Below are 22,749 nucleotides of genomic sequence, written 5' to 3' on the forward strand. Positions count from 1 at the left end.
GTTTAGACGTTAGAAGGCTTAGGCCTTCAAATCGGAGAGATACCTGCTCTTTTTCGCATGATGCGAGTACAAACATACAGACAGACAGAATTTAGAATAAATCGATCAAGTACAGTCAATCAGTTACTATTTTATTATCTGTATGGATTACGAAGTACCTATCATTTATAATATTTTAAGTTATTAAGATATTTTAAGGTAATAGACAAACATATGTCTATTTTGTGTAAAAAGTAGGTACCTAGGGGTTCAACAGGGAAGATACAAGATTAGGTAGAATTAAAACCTGATTTTTATGTTTATTTTTTATTAAAAAAAAAATTATGTAGGTACCTATTTGTAACATTGAATTTTCAAATTAAGAAGATAACTAGGTAAGAATCAGATTTTTGTCCGGGTAGGCATTATGTATTTAGGTATTCTCCTATATTTACGGATTATTTAGTAGAAGATGCGATGCAATTGCATGCAATTCGAACCAGTAGTTCCTGAGATTACCACGTTCAAACAAACAAACTCTTCAGCTTTATAATATAAGTATAGATTATTTTATTTCTTATTATGTGGGTAGAACACAGAGGTTGCAATTTAAAGTTCGTCTCTAATGTGCGATTGGTATCGATCATTCTCGATGAAACCCAGGCTATCCCAGAAGGACCTTTGGCCGAAGTCGGAGCTGGTCTTCATCTCGAAGGTGGTCGGGGAGGATATCTCCATGTAATCCAGTTCAGGAGAACCAGGTTTTACTGGTCTCCATTCCGGGGCGCCGTTGCTTAGCTTGGCAACTCTGAAAATAAAATCGTTTTATTAGTGGGTAGGTACAATTATTTTTTAGCCGTGTGGTTCCCGGAACTTTAGAATTGGACCACTCCATATCTTTCCCATGGTTGTCGTAAAAGGCGACTAAGGAAAATGCTAATAAACTCCCAAGTTTATTAGCATTTGGAATGGAATTTGGAATCCCAATTCTTTTTGTAGGCGATGGGCTGGCAACCTGTCACTCATTTAGTTGAACGCGGCCTTTCAGTCTTTTCAAGACTGTTGGCTCCGTCTACCTCACAATATGGGATAATAATATAGTCGTGACCATATGTATGTAGAAAGAAGGTAAAGAAAACATAAGACGTCTAGGCAATACGGCCGCGTTAGACTACGTCCAGAATACGGACTGATAATGTGTATTGTGACGGTAGGTGGCGTGTTAACAACTTGGAGGTAAAAGAACATTCTACCGCACAGAAGAAGCAGTAGCCCGTTGGTTTTCAGTCGCTCAGTGACAACGGATCATTGTAACATGATTCGAAACGTCCTACATAAAATAAAGGCACGTTGCGTGCGCGTTTAATAACTGCTTTATTTGTAAACTAGCGACTTCGTCCGCGTGGAATAGTTATTTTGGGCATCATTGAAGCCCTTAAGGATGAATATTTTTTCCCCTTTTTTTACACATTTTCCATTATTTCTTTGCTCCTTATAGTTGCAGCGTGATGTTATATAGCCTAAAGCCTTCCTCGATAAATGGTCTATTCAACGCAGAGGAATTTTTAAATTCGAACCAGTAGTTCCTGAGATGCGACCAGACAACTCACCCAGTGGCAGCGTAGTTATAGACCATGTCAATCAGAACGTTACGGATCTTCTTGTCCTCAGCTGTGTCCAGGCCCACTCCTGGGAAGCTGAACAGGTGCATGATGTCATCAGCGTGGCTGACACCTGATGCGGAATAAATGCTATAAGAATAAGTGTTTGTCTGGGAAGGCATCAGATATATATTCTGTGATTACGGAAACCCTGTGATGACCCCAGGCCCCGAACCTTAAGACTAGGCTCCCTCTGAACAAATTAAAGTATCCGATTAATTTGTGGGTGAATTTTCATTCTATTATTTGTTAATCATGCTCCTGGAATTCAATGGTATCTGACGGCAGAAAATAATATGGGAGCTGTACTGATGGGTAGAAGTAAGAATAGATTATTTTCGTATAATATTCTATCCAGTTGCACCATCTCTATTAAGCTTCGAACCCAGGGGTCTGGGTCCGTATTTCTATATTTTACACTTAGTCCAACTCTCGGTATCTTCAGACACTTAACCTGAAGAAAAAAGTAAACTGACCATAATCGTTGTCATTCCTCGCCATCATCGCTGAAAGGCTGGTGGAGCTGCGATGCGAGTATCGGTACACGTGGACCGGCTGCCCTGACCTGACCGCGTGAATCTGGGCCAGTCTGCCCACGTCCGCAACGAATAGACGGTCACCTAGAGCCTGAGGAAAATGGTTTCAACATACATACATACATATGGTCACGTCTATATCCCTCGAGCCAACAGTCTTTAAAAGACTGATAGGCCACGCTCAGCTATTTGGCTTAAAATGGTTTCAATTAATTGTTAAATCCTTGGAATACCCTTTTCTGTGTGTGTTAGTCAGTACCTACTGCCTATACCCTCCCATACCCAGACTATCAACGTATCTGCGGTCCATGAGACCAAAATATATTCATGTTGCTTGATGTGTGGTTCCCGGCACCAATAGAAAAAGAATAGGACCACTCCATCTCGCTCCCATGGATATCGCAAAAGGCGACTGAGGGGTAGGCTTATAAACTTGGAATTCTTCTTTTAGGCGATGGGCTAGCAACCTGTCACTATTTGAATCTCAATTCTACCTTAAAGCCAAATAGCTGAACGTAGCCTATCAGTCTTTTCGAGACTGTTGGCTCTGTCTACCCCCCAAGGGATATAGACGTGATTATATGTATGTAAGCTTGAAGGAAAACTGTAGAAGCCTCTTGACGAATGAAGACGGAAATTAGGACGCTCCATTGTCAAATGGAACAGCTCTGACGGTAGTTATTTACCTACATCATTGAAATCGCAATAATATATGAAAAAATCTTTGATCATTTAGCCTTGATACGTATTCTAGTCGTGAACGCTTCGTCTTTTTTGACTGCCATAACCTCGCGACAATAGAAAAAAGACAAACTTATAAAAGATGATTACTTGAACCAAACGGCTGAAGGTAGCCTGCGAGACCGGCTGCCCACCCAAGTAATGCTGCTTGATCTTCCTGGCCACGGCAGGTCGTGAGGCCAAGGGTAAGGTGTCGTTGTATTCGAAGATATTGCTGGCGAGCAGGTCCCATCGGGCTTCCAAGTCCTGGAGAAGACTGGGGTCGGTTTGGTAAGCTGCGAAAAAATTAGATTTCTTCTGCTCCAGGAAAAAATGCTAAATTTATGTCAGGTAATTACTAATTCCAACTTCCTAACTTAAATAATAGCGTCTTCGTATACAGGGTAGACAAATCCAACATTTTTCAAAACAATGAAAGACCATAGCTATAATTAAGAGTCTGGAGAAGAACATGGAGTACCTACTTTTAATGTCGTTAAAAACAATAGTTGTAACTGTAACTGGTATTTGCGAAAACCCTGTATTATTTTGTAGGTAGTGCTAAATTCGCGCGTGTATTATAATACTGATATAATTATAAGCTAGATCAAATGATGCTTAGTTACAGAAAAAGGTAATTTCACTTAATAAGTATGTTTTGATAACCAATTATGCTTATAGGTAAACATCAAAGAAAGTCTTCATTAGGTTCACTATAGATTATTGAAGCCAAATATAATATTAAATTAGAGAAAGTAATTATAATAGTTCCTCGAAAAACCATGTCTTGTTGATATTGGAAAAAACGTCCAAAAATTATTACGATACAACTCGTTATAAATAATGAGCTCCCAGTAAAATCAAACATTCTTGGTATCCACCTCATTTCTTCTTAGCAATTTGTGCTTGTATGTTTGAAATACAAAAGAAACGTAAAAAGATCTGCTACGAGTAAGAAGTTTATAATGTGGTTTTCGTAAAAACAGATTTTATTCTCTTGTAATACCTACTTATAATGACATTTTGGCGCCACTCGCGCGCTGCTGTTGGAGTAGGATAGCAGTTTTTAAATATAGAATGTATTGGCGATTCTAAGTTCGATTTTTAAACAAAAAACACAGATTTCTTTTGTTTTTTTTACCTACATACAAAAATCCTAAACCAAGGTCATCCAGGTACTCAATATTAAACGGATGGAGTTCAGTGTAGTGTGGATTTCAACGCTGCGGTGAACTCTACGACTCTTCAACTGTATGAAATGAGCAGGACACGAAGCATCTCCGATGCAGGGTAGACTGATAACGCTTCCAGCGTTGCCCAGAACTTTGATGACCTAGATTTACAACCTAGATAAATTTCTAAGGCATAATCCTGACCTTGATCAGTCTCAGAACCACACTACACATACATACATAAATCACGCCTTTTTCCCTGAGGGCTAGGTCGAGATTACATCTTTCCACTTGCCACGATCTCTGCATACTTCATCTGCTTCATCCACATTCATAACTCTCTTCATGCAATCTCGGCGGTTTCGGGTACTCTTGATCCTTTACAAGGAAGTTCTTAATTTCATCAAGATACGTTCGTCTAGGCCTAGGCCTTCCCACCCCGACCTTTCCCTCCACACTCTCCTTGTATATCCCTCGTTTAATGACGGCCTCTGTGGCTCAGCGGTAGTACGCTTGTCGGTGACACCGGAGGTCCCGGGTTCGAATCCCGGTCAAGGCATGATGAGAAAAGAACTTTTTCTGATTGTCCTGGGTCTTGGATGTTTATCTATATAAGTATTTATTATAAAATATAGTATCGTTGAGTTAGTATCTCGTAACACAAGTTTCGAACTTACTTCGAGGCTAACTCAATCAGTGTAATTTGTCCCGTATATATTTATTATTATTATTATTAATCCTTAACTAATATTATAAATGCGAAAGTTTGTTTGTCTTTTATGCTTTCACAGCTAAACCGGCCTATTCGAATGAAATTTGGTATGCATTCAGTTACTACCGCGTCCTAACATGCCATACGGCATTTTGAAAATTCCCGCGGGATCCATACATAACGGTAGTTTTCATTTACCGCGCATAGATCCGCTGGCTTAGGAATACACTCCTGTCGTTTCTGTTTTGAGTTTATGGTACAAAGACAGAAGGAACGGTTAGTTTCCTAAACTATATTGGTTACGACATAAAGAAATATGCTTTCGGAAGTAGAAAGATGTAGTCTCTTCATAGAAATATGCTTCCTCTTCAAAGAAATATGCTTTCGGATGTAAAAAGATGAAGTCTCTCATAATCACCCCAATTTCCTGGAGGGGTACAGGAAATTGGGGTGACTATGTTTTTAAAAATGCTTTTACCTGCAGCGGGATATAGTCCTTCTTCGGAAGTGACAGACGTGATAAGCGGAACCCGGTGCATGGAACCCGCTTGGGCAGCATGGTATGGGTACTGGGCCAAGAATGGGTCCCTCACTGTGGTAGGTTCAGCTGTCGGCGTGAACGGTGTGAACATGTGGACTTTCCATTCCTGAAAAGTGGTTCAATGATACGATTCATACATATAATCACGTCTTCATCTCATACAGGAAAGACAGAGCAAACAGTCTCGCAAAGACTGAAGGGAACGTTCAGGTGTATGGAAGGCCGCGTTCAGCTTAATGGTGGAATTGAGATTCAAATTAATAGTGGCAGATTTCTATCCTATCGCTTAAAGAACAATCACAAGATTACTTGTGATTCTTCTTTTGGGTGATAGGTATACATCTTCTTTAGGTGATAGGATATACAATTGATTGAACCGTGGTAGCTCGCACTTGATTCATATATTCCTTCAGTCGTCTTTCACGACATCCGTGGAAAAGTGATGTAGTGGTTTATGCGAAGCGGCTTCGAGAAAGTCAATGCAATATGAAACAAATAATTTTACCACAGAATGATTAGACAGACAAGCTTGCATGGTAAGCTTGCTCTGCATAGTCTTCCGGGAAAAAGACGTGATTTTATTTTATGTAAAACAGATTGACTAAGAGTAGTAATTACATCTCTAGTCTCGTATTTTTCCAAAGAGGAAAAAAGGAAAAGAATAATCCAAAAGTCTAGGTACTTATTTAGTTTAAAAAGAAAGTCGGGTGATTTTGTCAAAAAGACTTTTCAATTGTCTGTGTCATTCGCAAGTTGAGTTCGTAAGATTATTCATATAGTCTAAGGTATTATTATTGTTAACGAGGTACTTCTTAACCCCTGGATTTATAACAGTTTCAAGTTTTCTCAACCTATCTACAGCGGCCTCTTGTGAAACGTCGGTAATAATGTCACAAACTTTAGATAAGTGTATACTAAAGATTTCCACGACCACCACAGAGAAACCAGCGCACCCATATTTGGATCTCATGAGGAACTACACGAAGGCTCACCAAGAAAAATGCAAGACCATAGAGGTGGATACTAAGAAGGTTCTACGCCCGACGGAGGTATTTTGCACTGGTTCCAAATATGAAGGTGGCTGGGATGTGTTGGGAATGAATGGGACAGGAACATATACGTACACGAATGGAGTAATTTATGAGGGGGAATTTGATGATGGTGTGTTCCATGGCACTGGACAGCTGAAATACCCTACTGGGGAAATTCTGATGGGTAAATTCCGTAACGGAAGGGTACTCGAACGTATGCTGGTCTTCGCTGACGGGTTACACTATACGGACGCAGATTGGATGTACTGCCTAAAGCCTGATAGAAGATTCATGATCGAATACGAGAACGGAGTGATGCCAGCTGGTAAGTCGTACCTGACTGCTGAACAGCCCACTAGAAGGATTCCAGAAGGGTGTTACGACTCAGGTGATGGCTTCTACGAGCCTAATGCTAGAGCCGTGTACGCAGAGGCGACACTTGATACTGTTTTGAGACATTTATCTGACAAAGAACACGATTGGACTGTCGCAAACTGTCGATCTGATAAAAATGATGAAATAGGCCCTCGGAAGGAGCTTTATGAGGAGTGGGTTGAGCCCGAGCTGTCTCCAGCCCCGATGCAACTGCCTGCAGGTGTGTCCGTGGAATATCTCGGATCCGAGGAATCATCGGGAACGTTTAGCGATTGGTCTTGGGAATGTGATTACCAGTTCACATCAACGATGATCTTTGGAAATGCCTAATAGAAAGTCAAGTTAAGGGAGGTATTACAGAATAAGTAAATGTGGAAAATGTATCGTCTAACAAGCATTAAATATATAGTTATTCGTAGCTTCTATATCCACTTAAACCAAGAAGTATCTTCATTTTATTTGACGTAGCATGATGCTGTTGTTTATTTTCGACTAAGAATGGATTCTTTAGTTTATATTGTTCCTCGTTCGTGGTCTTTGCTTTTAAATATCTTGAAGCTATATCTCAGTATTCTATTAGGGATCAATACGTGTTATTAGATATGTAATCTTTATTATAATTTATTCGAATAATACTTGATTATTTCTTTTATTTTTTTTCTCGTTATTTCAGAATTGCATTCTTAGTTGTAGGCTCAGCCCAGGGTATGCATATAATAAGTGACAACATACATGCTGTATTAGTTTAATGCTCTTATGGAGGATGCCTTCACATCAGGCAACAGGATGGGTAACCAAGAACGAATATGGGTTTGGTTCCCCTGCAAAAGTGGCGGACGCCAGACGGGAATCACTTCGTGTAAAAAAACTGACTTATCTAATCCAGGATTAGGGTAAAAAATGCGAACTCCGTGTTCCTCTTCAGTAGAACGTATTCTCATCTCACCAAAATTAGGTTGTTTGTTGTGGTAGAGACTACTAGGAGTGGGATATACGTGGCTTCCCCGGGGTACAGAGGGGACTACTGCCTTTTGGCTACTAGCTACCCGCTTTTATTTTTTCAAATTCCTACGCCCTGAGAAAAATAATTTCAGTACTTACAAACATCTCGACTTGCGCGTTGACGATCACCTCTCCAGGCCTGTACCTCAGACAGTCCACCATCTCCCGACTGCTGGTGGTGGGACAGCCAACGATGGCGGCTAAGGCCCGGGCCTTCTGCGCGGGTTTCACGGAGTGCACCCAGGACGAGAATGAGGAACCGCTGAAGGCTATGCCTCGGGCGAAGGTACCTGGGGATTAATGGATGACATTTTTTATATGGGACGATTAAAAATCTAAAGTATCGTGTTCATACTTTATACTATACTAGAGGACACCTGTGGTTTCGCCCGCGTAAAACGAAAATCATCATAATTCCCGTTCCAGCGAAAATTTCGGGATCTCGTCTCTTAGAGCACCCCTATAAAGAACCTACACGCCAAATAGACCCAACGGTTTGGACTGTCCGTTTATATGTTAGTAGCAAATTCACTTTCTTCTTTTATATATTTAGATGTCATCATCTGTTTATGTTTATCTTTATTGCAGTCTCCTATCTGGAGTTCGGGGTGCGCCTGTGACGTGCCCAGATTTGGTAGTCAGGTTATTACACGAAGCTCTTCCCGTCCGACTTCTGTCACTTTTGCAGGGGACCCTAACCCATATCGGATGATTGTAATAGTAAGACATCCAGTTGACTGAATGTGCAGATTTCCTTATGCTGTTTTCCCCTAACCGTAAACGGTTAAGTATAAATACATAATGAGATATTCATAATTTTACGTTACAATCTCTGACGAAATATTCATTTAAAGCATAGTTATTATATATTATTAATTACAACAATTGTTTCTGTTATTTTTATGTTATAACAGATAAAGATATCTATCTAGTAAACGTTTTATTCCTGTCCTAATGTATTAGAATAATTCATTTATTCAAACTTAACGTAGTAACCTACTTTAAGGACGATGCACTCCTTGAAAGATTTGCAAATGTGTAATTATATTCAGTTGTTATAGTCTCATAATCTGCGACTACAAGGTTTATTTGTTATGTTTATGTTTTAAGATACGTGGTTGTTTGCTTGCTAGCATTGTCACAATGATGTAGATATAGAATAAAACATATTTATTTAGTGCAACCGAGTAAATATAGAATTGAATGTAGGCGTTTTACGAAATTAAAATGTTCACAGTAACGTTTATAAGGAAAATTATAAGATTAAACGTGGAATAATCCCAAAGATTTCGAAATAAGAATAAGGAAAACCTTTTATATATTTCATATTCTGTTTAACATAAATATTCAAGTAAAATAAAAAGCTTTTGAATGGCTTAAGGTAAGAATTAAAATAAGTAACTTGCGGGGTAGATAGAGCCAACAGTCATCAAAGACTAAAAGGCCACGTTCAGCTGTTTGGCTTAATGATAGAATTGAGATTAAAATAGTGACAGGTTGCTAGGCCATCGCCTAAAATTAAAATAAGCAGTGAAATAAATGGGAAAAATATATTGGTTATTATTATTGACATAAATCGATATCCGACATTATAAGGTGTGATATGACTTTTTGCTGTATAACTATTTAAGTATAATTTCATTTCGAATTTGACCAATTTTGAAAAACAAAAAAACATTCCACCGACTTTTTTATTCATTTAATTGCCTTTTTTAATCTACTTACGTACCTGCTTGTATTTCACAAACTGTTAAACGAAAGTTAGTTCTACGAGAGGGGAGACTTTTACACGAAAAGGCTTTGACGCTACAACTCCGAAACCAACCGACCAATTAAAAAGGATTACGGCCAATTTGCAAGCGTTGTTGCTCCAGCGGAATTTTATTTGCACACGTTCCTTTTCACACATTTCAGAGAAATATTCTTCATTATCCTATGCAGGAAGTCGTTTTCTTTTTTTGTAGGCATTGAGCGTATTGCGAGAAGTCTTTTCACGAGTCTGAGCAATTTTCCTTTGATACTCTTAAATTCAAAATACAGAAACGGTTAAGTAGCCGAGTTGTATGGAAACTGAGGGCGACCTTCTTTCAAATTTTTAGCGTACTAAGCCGTGTGATAAAAGGAAAGTAGGAATCATTAATCATTGCATTGTATCTTTCTGGTAAAGATATGCAATTGTGTATTTTAAAAGCATTTATCACCGTTATAGTTCAAACATCATTTAAAATACCAAGAAAGAAACCATTTCCTTTTAGGCAGTAAGATTTTTTAACAAAATTTTGGAGTTAAGTTACCTACTTACTTAATAACTTTGCATGAATTGCATTAAATTAAAATAAACAAAAGATTATCTACGTAATATATCTGAGTAAACTGATAATATTTATAAGCTTTTTATAAGAGGTAATTTTTTAAAGGAAGCAACTAAACCTACGCGTAACCTACAAACATGATTAATTTAAAAGTTGTATGTAAACAACTTCCTCCCACTTTATAATTTTGAAAGAAGATGAAATTGGAATACCTACTTATAGATTTTCGTGCCTTACCTACAAGCTTGTATAAAAAAAAATATTTCCCGCCGTATTGAAAGTTGAAAGGCATCCGTTTCAGAATAGAACGTGATTGGATGTTGTGAGTGTGACATGATTTGAAATTGGAATGCAGGATGCAGAATTAGGGCTGTCAAAAAGCCGCGGGAAACCCGGAATTGTTCCGATATTTTGGAAATTATTACGCGTACAGTAAACAAACAACTGTTTAGACAGTGTGGCGACATCTCTACGCCACTCGTCACAACATCAAATCACACAACAACTGTCAATCATCTCGAAGAAATCGACGCGCTCAGCCAATAGCAGCGAAGAACCCAAATCGCGATTTCAGAGATTTCAAGGATTGGAGCTATATATACAACGTCCGACTCAACATCGTCGGAGCCGCGGTTCCCCAGGCATAACACCTAGCCTGGCGGAAGATCTTCCCTTTGGTGGCGGTCGAGCCGAATCATCGCTCCTGCTACAACAGCACACCCTAAATGGATGTGCTTGTAAACCTTTAATTATAATAAATTATGTACTTACCTTATAATGTAAAGACTGAATTTGATTAATCTAACTACTTGTCTTAAATTAAGTATCCGTTAACCCGTTTCAAAAGAAAATAAAAAAAAACCTATTGTAAAATTATTGTTTTGCGTGTTGATAATGTCCTCACGACACTTTTTTATTGAAATTCTTACTCTCCTTCTATTTCTTTTCCACATATTATTGTGTTTCTGTAAAATATATATTTAATATTCAGTAATTAACTTTTTCAAAAACATAAAAAGGAATACTATTTTATTTAAATAAACCTTTTTTTTTTGCTCACCCTACGAACTGCCACTGCAAATACTTGACGCAATTTAAGATTTATTTCTTTGTTGAAACAGATTATGTATCTAGTAGTAGCATAAATGAAATGTAATCATAGGCAGACTAATCGATCCATTCCGGGTTAGGTTTACCTGCAAAGGTTGCAGAGGTCAGATGGTATTCGCTTCGTGTAAAAACCTGACTCACCCAATCCAGGGTCTATGATCAAAGGTATACTCCTGGCTCTCCCTTTTAGAGTGATAAGGATGCAAACGGGACTAAAGCCAGTAGGAAGATGGCCCGTGGCGTGGCAGGATATTACCCCTACATACAAACATTGAATTTTATATTATACAATATTTGTGAAAGTATAACTATCGATATTGGTTTCTGAAATTCTACAACACATACCTTTAGACATCGGTGACAGATAATGGTAGTTGACACTAGCGCCGCCCGCGGAGCAGCCGGTAAGCGTCACGCTGTCAGGGTTCCCGCCAAACATCATGATGTTGTTCTGGACCCATCGGAGGGCGAAAGACTGGTCCTTCAGCCCGGCGTTGCCCGGAGCGAACTCGTCCCCGGTGCTCAGGAAACCTTAGGACATTTGGAATGTCGATATTTCAATTTACTCATTTCAGTATTCCAAAACAAAAAAAGGAAGATAAAATAAATGAAGTCTGCCAGACGAAACAAGATCAAAATAAGTTTTTTTTGGTAAAGTAAAGTAAAAGTAAAAGTCAAATTTTCAAATTTTACTTTTACTTTCAATTCAATGCTTTTATTACATTGCTTTTAATGCAATTTATTTTATTGTCATAAATTAGTTAATCACATCACATTTACGGATGTGAAAAATCGATTAATTTAATCGCTGGAAGTTTCAAACCCATCACTAGTGGATGTTACATAACAAACAACCTGGAAGCAAAGGAAATGACAATGAAAATACTTCGGATATTTAACCAAAATTAAAAAAAATATATATTTGTTATTTTTATTCGTCAATTATTATAAATATTAATAACTCGTTAACTAATTTAGCTAAGTTAACTAATATGAGTAGGTAGTTTTAAATAAGGAATACAAAAATATGAAAAAAAAAATCTGAACTTCGAAAAGCGAATATGGCTTCCGTTAGTATGTAGCTATGTACTTTGTGGTTACCTCGGCTGGAAACCTCTGGTGGTAACCGCGGGACCCAACAATAAACATTCGAAAATCAACCGGCTGTAATATTTTAATTAAGTTTCCCGCGAAACATGCGAGCAATTTACAAAATAGATTTTAGTTCGCTCAAAGGCTTTTGCTAAATGAAAAAACGAGAAATACTATGAATGTGACCATGTTTGGCTTCATTAGAGTTACAAATTATGCCTTTGATGTTTCAATTTAGCTATGGAAAGCTAACTTGCCATACACGTTATATGGAAATAGGTATGATTTTAATCAAAATGTACTTAATGTGAATACATTTTTTAGTTAAGCATCCACCGGTCTCTGTGGCGCAGGGGTTGTCTGTGAGTTAGTAGGTCCCGGGTTCGAAGCCCGTTCAGGAAATGTTGAGAAACGAGCTTTCTCTGATTGACCTGGGTTTGGGATGTTTATCCATATAAGTTTAATATTATAAAAAAGACCGGAGTGGGAAGACCTAGACGAACGTATCTTGATCAAATTAGGGACGTACTGGTAAATGGTCAGGTCAAAAGTACCCGAAACCGCCGAGCTTGCATGAAGAGAGTTATGAATGTGGATGAAGCGAAGGAAGTATGCAGAGATCGTGGCAAGTGGAACGAGGTAGTCTCTGCCTACCCCTCCGGGAAAAAGGCGTGATTTTATGTATGTATGTATTATAAAAAATGGTTTCGTTGGGTTTGTATCTCGTAACACAAGTCTCGAACTTACTTCGAGGCTAGCCCAATCTGTGTAATCGGTCCAGTATATTTACATATATTTACTAGCTGTGCCCAAGACTTCGTCCGCGTGGAATAGTTATTTCGGCCATCATTGAAGCCCTCAAGGATGAATAATTTTCCCCGTTTTTTCACATTTACCATTATTTCTTTGCTCCTAATAGTTGCAGCGTGATGTTATATAGCCTAAAGCATTCCTCGATAAATGGTCTATTCAACGCAAAATTTTTCAATTCGAACCAGTAGTTCCTGAGATAAGCGCGTTCAAACAAACAAACTATTGCACCATAAGAGTAAAACATACAAAACAGCAAAAAAGTAGATAGAGATACAAAGGCGGACTTAACGCTAATGCAATCTCTTCCAGTCAACCTTTGGGTACTATGCTTATGATGATGATACTATGATAATGGATGGATGATGCTTACCCAAAGGTCCCAATCTGTAGTTGAAAGTCACCACCACCAATTCCTTGTCCATGAGTTTTTCCGGGCCGTAAATTCCACCTTCCCCGTACATGTAAGCGCCTCCGTGAATGAACACCAAGACTGGCAGGTTCGCTCCAGGTGTCAACTTTGGAGTGTACACATTGATGAAGAGGCAGTTCTCATCCCCTGAAATTTGAAAAAAAATCTTCAAAAAAAACTTAAGTTGCGTGTAGGTACATTTTTTTATGAACTAATGTCACTGGAATAAAATGGTGTGTTTTTTTTTGGTAAAATTACGCAAATTGATTTAGCCTCGAAGTAAGCTCGAGACTTGTGTTACGAGATACTAACTCATCGATACTATATTTATAATAAATAGGTACTTAGATAGATAAACATCCAAGACCCAGACCAATCAGAGAAAGTTCGTTTCTGATCATGCCCTGACCGGGATTCGAACCCGAGACCTCCGGTGTCACAGACAAGCGTATTACCGCTGCGCCACAGAGGCAGAGTTCTTGGATTTGAACAACGAAGTTAAGAAAGCGCGGTAAGGCAACTAAATCAATCATTTTAGTCTTTTTCCCGGCAGATCTGCTTTGCAATTTCTGGAACGGACCGGGGGATTAATTTAAATTATATGGAATCTAAAGAAAGAAAGAAAAAAAGATTTTTTCTTTCTTTCTTTCTGACATTTGTAGGCTTATAGGCAAGAAGCAGAACACTGATTAAAACCAAATGTAATACCCTTTGTTTTTACAAATTAAAATATATTGATTGAATAGCTGTGACCGCAACTTCGTTTGCGTGTAGTTTGAGATAAGTTTCTTTTTACGTAATAATTTCAAGTTACTCGTAATACCTGAAGATCTGTTTTTGATTATCTTTCTTTGGAAACATGACCGTTTACCGGGATAAAATGTATCTAAGATGTTACGCCGGTATGTAAGGTACCATCATACCAAATTTCATGTAAATCGGTCCAGTGGATTTTGCGTGATGCGTTTTCGGAAAGACAGATAGACAGAGATGAAAATTAAAAACTGCTGATTCGTCATCTGTGTCGAAAACTAAGTATATTCCACTAAGAATTATTTTTCAATATTAAATATACAAATTTTTTTTTTCTTCAATTTAATTATAAGTATTGAGTATATGACCACAAGCTCTGGACAGAAATTTGATCTAAACAATAGTTTCAAATGTTTAATATACATTTTTTTTTCTTCAATTTAATTATAAGTATTGAGTTTAATATTGATGATTGATATTGATTTTATATCATGATATGACCACGATCTCTGGACATACATTTGACCTAAACAATCGTATTATTCTTCCTAAAACATAACATATTATCACGTCTATAACCTTTGCGGGGTAGCCAGAATCAACGGTCATCAAAAAACTCAAAGGCCACGTTCAGCAGCCCGGTTTTAGGTGCAAGAAAATTGTGACAGGTTAATTCTTAAAATTCTTCTTCCACTAAATTAATCTGGGTTACATCTTCACCTCTCTGGACTGGAGGGAAGCCTTGGGTTATGCCTTTCGATCCTAAATTGGGTAAGTCAGATTACTTCGAAACCACTTAAAACTATCGCATTATACTCGTACATAGGATAATTTGATTAAAGCTACGCATTCAGATGTTCAAATTCAAATTCAAAAATTTTATTCGTTATTGTAGGATACTTCATATCGCTTAATAATTGTCAAAACTTTTGGTTTCACAACATTGGTTGACGTCAAATAAATTACTTAAAACTAAGTTTACTGCCGCTTACAAGGCGTCAGCGCAGAAGAAGCGGTCACAAACTGCGTTCTTGTTAGCAAGTATTCTCACGATGTTTTTAATCACAGTAAAAGCATCGGTTAATGTAGGTACCTATACAATAATAAAAGTCATTGGTGCATAGCAGACTGCACTGGAACGTCGACGTGTTTACGATTCACAACATAAAATAAATTAAAACAATATATTTAAATAAACACATAAAAAGCTTCTATTGGAACACATTGCCACAATAAAAGCCCCAATCTGAGGGAAAAAAATTATAATTCAAATTGAAATAGTCGCTTCAACCCTTGAGTTCAGGGAATAAGCTACAAAATCAGTCATATATAATATAAAAATAATAATATAATCCTTTATTTTCCTCCACAATAACAATACCTTTACATGTAAAACAACCGTACGCTTAAAGAGCCATTTCACAAAAATCGTCACGAACTCGTCACTGATATGTACATAATGATAACGACTCATTCTCGTAGTGGTAGGCCGAGTATACCATCTCCCAATTCGCTACGATCTACCATGTATTATTAGCTTGCTTGGCTTGGTTAGGATTTTTTTTCCTACTATTATTTCTTTAGCAATGGGTTTTATTTGCAATCGTTGGAGTGCTCCTTTTTGTGCCGGGAACCAAACGGCAAGTAAAAAATATATTTATTTTATTTTCAAAATAAATATTTTTTTACTTTTATATCACCACCAACAAATTTTCCATAGTTCCGTTATCACGACCTTTGTTATTTCGACTATTTAATTACATAAGTACATACACATAATCACGTCTACATCCCTATTAAAATACACTTATTAATTATCAACAAAATATTGTTTGTCAACATACCCCGAGTGACCCAACCTTGCGCTGGAAACTGATAGCCCATTAGTAAATCTTACATAACACTATCAAAGTTTTGATAACAAGACGCAAGTTTAATTAAGTGCCAATAATTAATCTTTCTTAGTCTCGTCAAGAAAGTCGTTGGTCGAATCGGTAAGGTGCGAAGAGGTTGGATGGGAGTCTTCTTTGTCGTTACCTTTTCCAACTTTCTGCGTGGGGTCGGCACAGTAGTTTTGTTCCAATCACTTCTGTCATCTCACTGGTGTGAAATTGAGTGACCGGATAAGGAACAGCGTGATAAGGGAATGTTGTGATGTGAAAGAAGATGTAGTTACAGGAATAGAAAAGGGTATGTTGAGATGGTTTGGTCATGTGGAGAGGATGAATGTAAGCAGGTTGACTAAGCAGATATACAAGGAGAGTGTGGAGGGAAAGGTCGGAGTGGGAAGACCCAGACGAACGTATCTTGATCAAATTAAGGACGTCCTGGTAAAGGGTCAGGTCAAGAGTACCTGAAACCGCCGAGCTTGCATGAAGAGAGTTATGAATGTGGATGCATGGAAGCGAAGTATGCAGAGATCGTGGCAAGTGGAAAGAGGTAGTCTCTGCCTACCCCTCCAGGAAAGAGGCGTGATTTTATGTACATATGTATGTATGTATCTCACTGGTCACTCCCATTCTCCTCATACTATCCTTTACGCCGTCCATCCATCTCTTTTTTGGTCATCCCCTATTTCTTAAACCTTACACTTCCATATTTAAGGCTCTTTTAGTAACATGACCTGCCTCTCTTCTTACGATGTGTCCCTACCAACCCAGCTTATTAACATTCATCTTTTCATTAATTGGCGCTACTTTCATACTTCCTCTTATATACTCATTACGTATTCTATCCATTTTTGTCACATCCATCTTAACATTCGCATCTCACTTGCATGCAGTTTCCTTTCATCATTCATGCGCCGTCATGCGGCGACCATCCATTTAAATCCCATGTCGGCCATGTACCAATGACTGTTTTCGAAGTTATTTACATTAGTTTGAATAATACCCGATGCCGTGTGGTTCCCGGCACCAGTACAAAAACAGAATAAGCTTACAAACTTGGGATTTGAATCTCAATTCTATGATTAAGCCAAATAGCTAGCGTGGCCTGTCAGTCTTTTCATGACTGTTGGCTCTGTCTACCCCACAAGGGATATAGACGTGACCATATGTGATTGTGATGTGACCCGGCACCAGCCGGGAACCACACGGCACTTTTATGTTTACTGATTCGCAACAGTCGCATTATTACACCAATGATTTTAGTTATTGAAAAACTTAATTAATAAAAACCGAAACAAAAAGTAGTAATTATGCCTATTGTGTTAATTTACCTTGAATTTTACTAACAAACGGGTCGTACTGCAGACACGGCGAGAGAGGCCTAGAGGCATCCCAGCTCCCCACCCAGGGCTTCATTTGTTGTGGTTCCTATAAAAAAAAAAAAAATTTTTAAAGTATCTACTCATTTTTTATTTTGAAGGAGGAAATCTGAACATTCAGACCACTGGATGTGTAACCATGATCCAATATTGCCCTCGTTTGAGTGGGTATTTTTTGTTCAAAAGAATCATTAAGGTTATCCATAAAGTGACCATACGTCCCGCTTTCGGCGGGATTGTCCCGCTTTCAGGCTGTCTGTCCCGCTGTCCCCAGCGAGTCCCGCTTTTACAAACAAACCAAATTTTTATACTTATTTTATATCAACATTGCACTCAAATCTCGCTGACAAGAACAGTCAGTCAAAAATACTACATGTACAGACAAAATATTTCTTCTGTTTTATTATATGTACTTATATGTAGATAATTATTCATAATTAACTTATATACTAAGTATATAGTATATTTTTTTATTAACTTATGTACAAAATTCCGTAAGCGTCCCTCTCTGACGCAAAAAAAAAATGGTCGCGTTAGTTATCCATCAGATGTTGTAGTTTTTAAAATCATTTATGTATTGCCCAGAGTAAAAATCTTCATTCGAATACGTCTAGTAGTTCCGGAGATTAGCGTGCACAAACAACCAGATAGTTCTTTTTTCAAATTCTTACTCTTATACTGTTTTTTTAATCGGCTAATTTTGTTTTTATGTATGTATTTCTTTTTGCTCAATATTGATAACGCTAGTTACTAACACTTAAAATTTTCACAAAATATTTACTAGTATATTACCTTCCCATACAACAAACACAATTTTAAGCTACTGATCCAATTGAAAAAATTTATTTGTGTTGAATAGACCATTTATCGAGGAAGGCTTTAGGCTATATAACATCACGCTGCAACTTTTAGGAGCGAAGAAATAATGGAAAATGTGAAACAAAAACGGGGTAATTTATTTATCCTTGAGGGCTTCAATTATGCCCAAAAATAAGTATTCTACGCGGACGGAGTCGCGGGCACAGCTAGTTGACAATATAACAGTATGCATCGTTTATCACTGCACCAGCAAATTAAACGTTACTTTGGCATTTGAAATTAATTAGACTGTACTCTGTAATTGTTGGCAGTTACATCGAATGTACAGTCAGCAGCATACCATTAGATCTGTCTTCGTATTTCCTTAATCGGCCTTTAAAAGATCCACAAGACATGTTTTTTAACTATGTAACTAAACCTTATAGTATCCACTTGTTTAGAAATGAACTATTTGTCAATGTTGTAAATCTTATCTTTGCCTTTCCGTACATCAACGACAGTAATAATAAATACCTAATACGTATTTAGTTAAGTAGGTATGTATATACATTTAATTTTATTCTTATTTAATTTTATTTTTATTTGTCAGTTTGTACAGTGTTCTTGTTGTCCTGAAACTTAATATTATATATAAAATGTGCTCGGGCCCATGGGGTCATTTGGGAGGCGTTCATGGGGCCGAAGCCAACATGAAGAGGCCCTTTGATACCCTTTTTTTCTAAAGTGAGATGGCTGCAGCTGTGAAGATCTGTCCCTTGATTAACCATTTGGATACACCAACGGACAGCCCTCCACAGCTGCCAAACTATTGCCAGGAAGGGATTTACTTAGTCTGGGTTATGCGGATGGGATGCTAGTGGATTGTATTACTGGGCTATGGAGTGAGATACGGACATCTGCCTCGAAAATCTCTCACGTAATTTTGATTAGGCAGATGGTGACTCGCTGCTCATTGGCTATACAGCAGCCTGTGGGCACCCTAAATAAGCCACCATGCGGCGGCCAGGGCGCAACACGTTAAAAGCAGCTATAGGATGCCGAGATTTGCGGTTCCGGTTTCACGAGCACGAGGTATGACTCCGTGCTGGTTTCCCCGCTATTACGCCATTACGTACAATACACTTCCATCCTGGAGCATAGGATCTGCTCTTGCGACTTCACTCTGGCCGTCCGAGGCAAGCCAGAGGCGGGGAAAGTGTCACTGTGTGTATGTGTGTGTATAGCGCATGTCTGTGTGTTCCCCAAGAGGTAGGGTCCGTGGTGTCGCCACTCACCAACGGCTCCGCCACAAGCCGCCCCGCGGTGGATGACTGCACTGGGAAGGAAACCCTTCCACAGAGGGCGATGGGGTCGTCACGTCCCAACGCCTTCATTGTTATTATTATTAATCATAAACAACAAAGACCCTTTATTGTCTATGACTTAGTGTAGGAATTGTTTATAGTTTTAAAACAGAGATAATAAGTCAGACTGTATTCACTGAAATCTGAATTAATATTGAATATGTAATTCAAACCGCTGGGTCGAGAGATTTCAATGCTCGTTTTCGATTCTTATGTTATTTTCTTTACTCGTATGAGAGAATGAAATTACAGAATTACCACGGGAATTTAAATTAAATGAAATGTGCCGTGTGGTTCGCGGCACCAATAGAAAAAAAAGAATAGAACCACTCCATCTCTTTCCCATGGATGTCGTAACAGTCGACTAAGTGATAGACTTTAATACTGTTGGCTCTGTCTACCCCGTAAGGGATATAGATGTGATTTTATGAATGTATTAAAATAACGTTCCTTATCGTTTTACCGCAGCGTATTGGCGGGCTTATTGTAGTTTAAATAAAATGTGGTTGCTACTGTAAATTGTTTCAAAAGTGCTTTTCAATTTCGTCTGTCGTCTGACCGTCCCAAACGCGAACAGGCCACATCGCTAATTAGTACATAACAGATACACTGCCATTTGCACGAATCGTTGAACAGAAAGCTAGATACAACGTTTCATCAAATCGACATGTTTGCCGGTTGAAATTAAAACAGTAAAGTTTGGTTATTATATTCTGTGACAATAAAATGTTAAATATAATTAATTACAGAATATTTCAAATTTTATTGTGAGTTTTACATTATTTGTTTACTAGGTTAGGTAGGCTACTGGTTCTTGCGGTACATGACTTAAGATTTGTGGCCTTCAATCATATACAATGGACCCTCGATAATCCGGCCCCCCCCCTGTAGTCCGACATGTCTTTGAATATGTATATGACAATCTTCGCTAATGTAGATCATGCAGGTTTGAACACAAACCAAATAGATACGGTTTGAACAGGTTACAACTTGTACGCATAAGTGTATTGTTTTACTTATTATGTATATGTATTTTGTAGGATTACAAGGTAGTCTTTTGTAAAAAAACCGGATTATAGGGGGTCTTAGATAGTGCTCTATAATCCGACAAATTCGATAGTCCGACACTGCATAATGTTTGTCGGATAACCGGAGGTCGACTATGTATATAGAAGTTTAATTGTGTTCTTATTTTTAGATGTAGGTATCCTAATATCACGATATTTAGCATTAGCCATCTGGTTTGAGATGTATCAAATGGCAATCAAACCAGAAGGCTACCTCAATTATTTAAATATAGATGTGTCATAAAATACAATTTAATTTAATATAATATAATATATATCTGTATATGAATATTAATAGATATAGAATAAACCGTTTGTGTCATCACATTACAAAAAAACACTAGTAACCTGGATTGAAGATGCATGAAATAGCACACAAACCAGGAAGCTAAAGAAAATTCTTTTTCTACACTAGTGAAACAAACTTAAAGCTATAACAAATAAAAAAAAAATAAAAAAATATCACTTTATTTTTTTAACATAGAAGTTCCTATGTCACGACGGCAAATATAACGTATCACGTATGATTCGAGCAAAAATATTAGAAAGGAAATATCAGACAATTAAATAGACCTTCTACGAGTAAATACTACCTACAGCGCCATAGCGACAAAAAATATTTCCTGAATTCGTAAATGAATTCATAAAAAAACCGGTCATGCACCGAAATTATTAATACGTACCTACTCTATAATCTATAATTAACTAAATAATCGCGCCACAGATAATATCACTTCTATATTTTGATGTGTAAACATGAGGTTATAACATCTTCATTAGGTACGTTCGAAATTCAAAGGTTAAGTTTTTACCATCTGTAAGTTGTCATCACAATTGGGATGTTTTATTTTATGATGCAAATAAAAACAGTTTGGTGATAATTTAATAATAATATTATCTTCCTGGTGTTTGTCCCGGTTGCGTCCTAGTCCCGGGGTTCGTTTGATGTCTGAATGGTCATATAGTAAGTAGGTTATCTATTGCTTTCAAGAAGCGACCAGGGCACCCACGGAATATCAGCGCTGTCTGTGTAGCATATTGTTTACAGAGAGCATTATGTGTGTTCCACACATAGTGTTTCACACACCTGATTAAATAGGTACTCTGAATACATATATCCACACGTGCCGTGTAGTTTCCGGCACCATTCGAAAAAAAAAAAAAGAATAGGACTAAGGGATAGGCTTATAAACTTGGGATTCTTTTTAGGCGATGGGTTAGCAACCTGTCACTATTTGAATCTCAATTCTATCATTAAGGCAAATAGCTGAAAATGGCCATTCAGTGTTTGCAAGACTGTTGGCTCTGTCTTCCCCGCAAGGGATATAGACGTGACCACAGGCCATTTAAGATTAATGAAATAACTCTTATTAAGACATGTTCTCATGTTATGTCATAGAGCTACGAACTTACCCTAAATCTGTACTTTCCAACCGGCGGCCGTGCATAAGGAACTCCTTGAAAGCTGGCGTATGTTCGACCATTCGTTGATATCTTCCATGCTCCACGCAGTATCCCTTGGGAAACCCTCACTATAGGATCAGATCCTTGGCCGAATGCATAATTAATGAAGAAAAACAACAGAAATATTCTAAAGCCGGCCATTTTAAAAATAGAATTCGTTTCCAAACGCAGCGTGCGCCTGCGCCGCTCTCGGATAACTTACTGTCGCAGTTTGTTTGTTTCGGCCGGCCGGTTTTTATATAGATAAGTATATTTGTAATGTAGTTATGATGACAGATACTCGAACCTTCAATGATTATAGTTACTTAGATAAAAACTATTGTGAATATTTTTACCTTTGTACAACTTCGGTGTGAGTATATAATTACTATATACTTACAGTATTTTTAATTTTGCGATAAATATTTTTTTTTGTAGTTGGCGCTTAATACGTCGCTTTTTGTTTGTTGTGCTTTGTCGCTTTTTAATTATATAATTATATTCATGTAGGTTGACGGCCTCTGTGGCGCAGCGGTAGTACGCTTGTCTGTGACACCGGAGGTCCCGGGTTCAAATCCCAGCCAGGGCTTG

General features: G+C 37.9%; 1 protein-coding gene across 1 annotated transcript; it reads right to left on the reverse strand.

Annotated features, from left to right (window-relative positions):
• Positions 1–311: 311 nt before the first annotated feature.
• LOC106139503 (carboxylic ester hydrolase) lies at positions 312–22,396 on the reverse strand. Its single transcript, XM_060947261.1, has 10 exons — positions 22,129–22,396; positions 17,439–17,535; positions 13,427–13,612; positions 11,497–11,682; positions 7,829–8,019; positions 5,259–5,427; positions 3,008–3,192; positions 2,117–2,267; positions 1,590–1,713; positions 312–787 (listed from the first exon to the last, which is right to left on the reverse strand). The coding sequence occupies exons 1-10, from the start codon at positions 22,318–22,320 to the stop codon at positions 589–591; spliced, it is 1,680 nt and encodes a 559-aa protein (XP_060803244.1). The 5' UTR covers positions 22,321–22,396; the 3' UTR covers positions 312–588.
• Between the last annotated feature and the right edge of the window lie 353 nt (positions 22,397–22,749).

This window comes from Amyelois transitella, chromosome 13, assembly GCF_032362555.1.
Source record: "Amyelois transitella isolate CPQ chromosome 13, ilAmyTran1.1, whole genome shotgun sequence".
NCBI lineage: Eukaryota > Metazoa > Arthropoda > Insecta > Lepidoptera > Pyralidae > Amyelois > Amyelois transitella.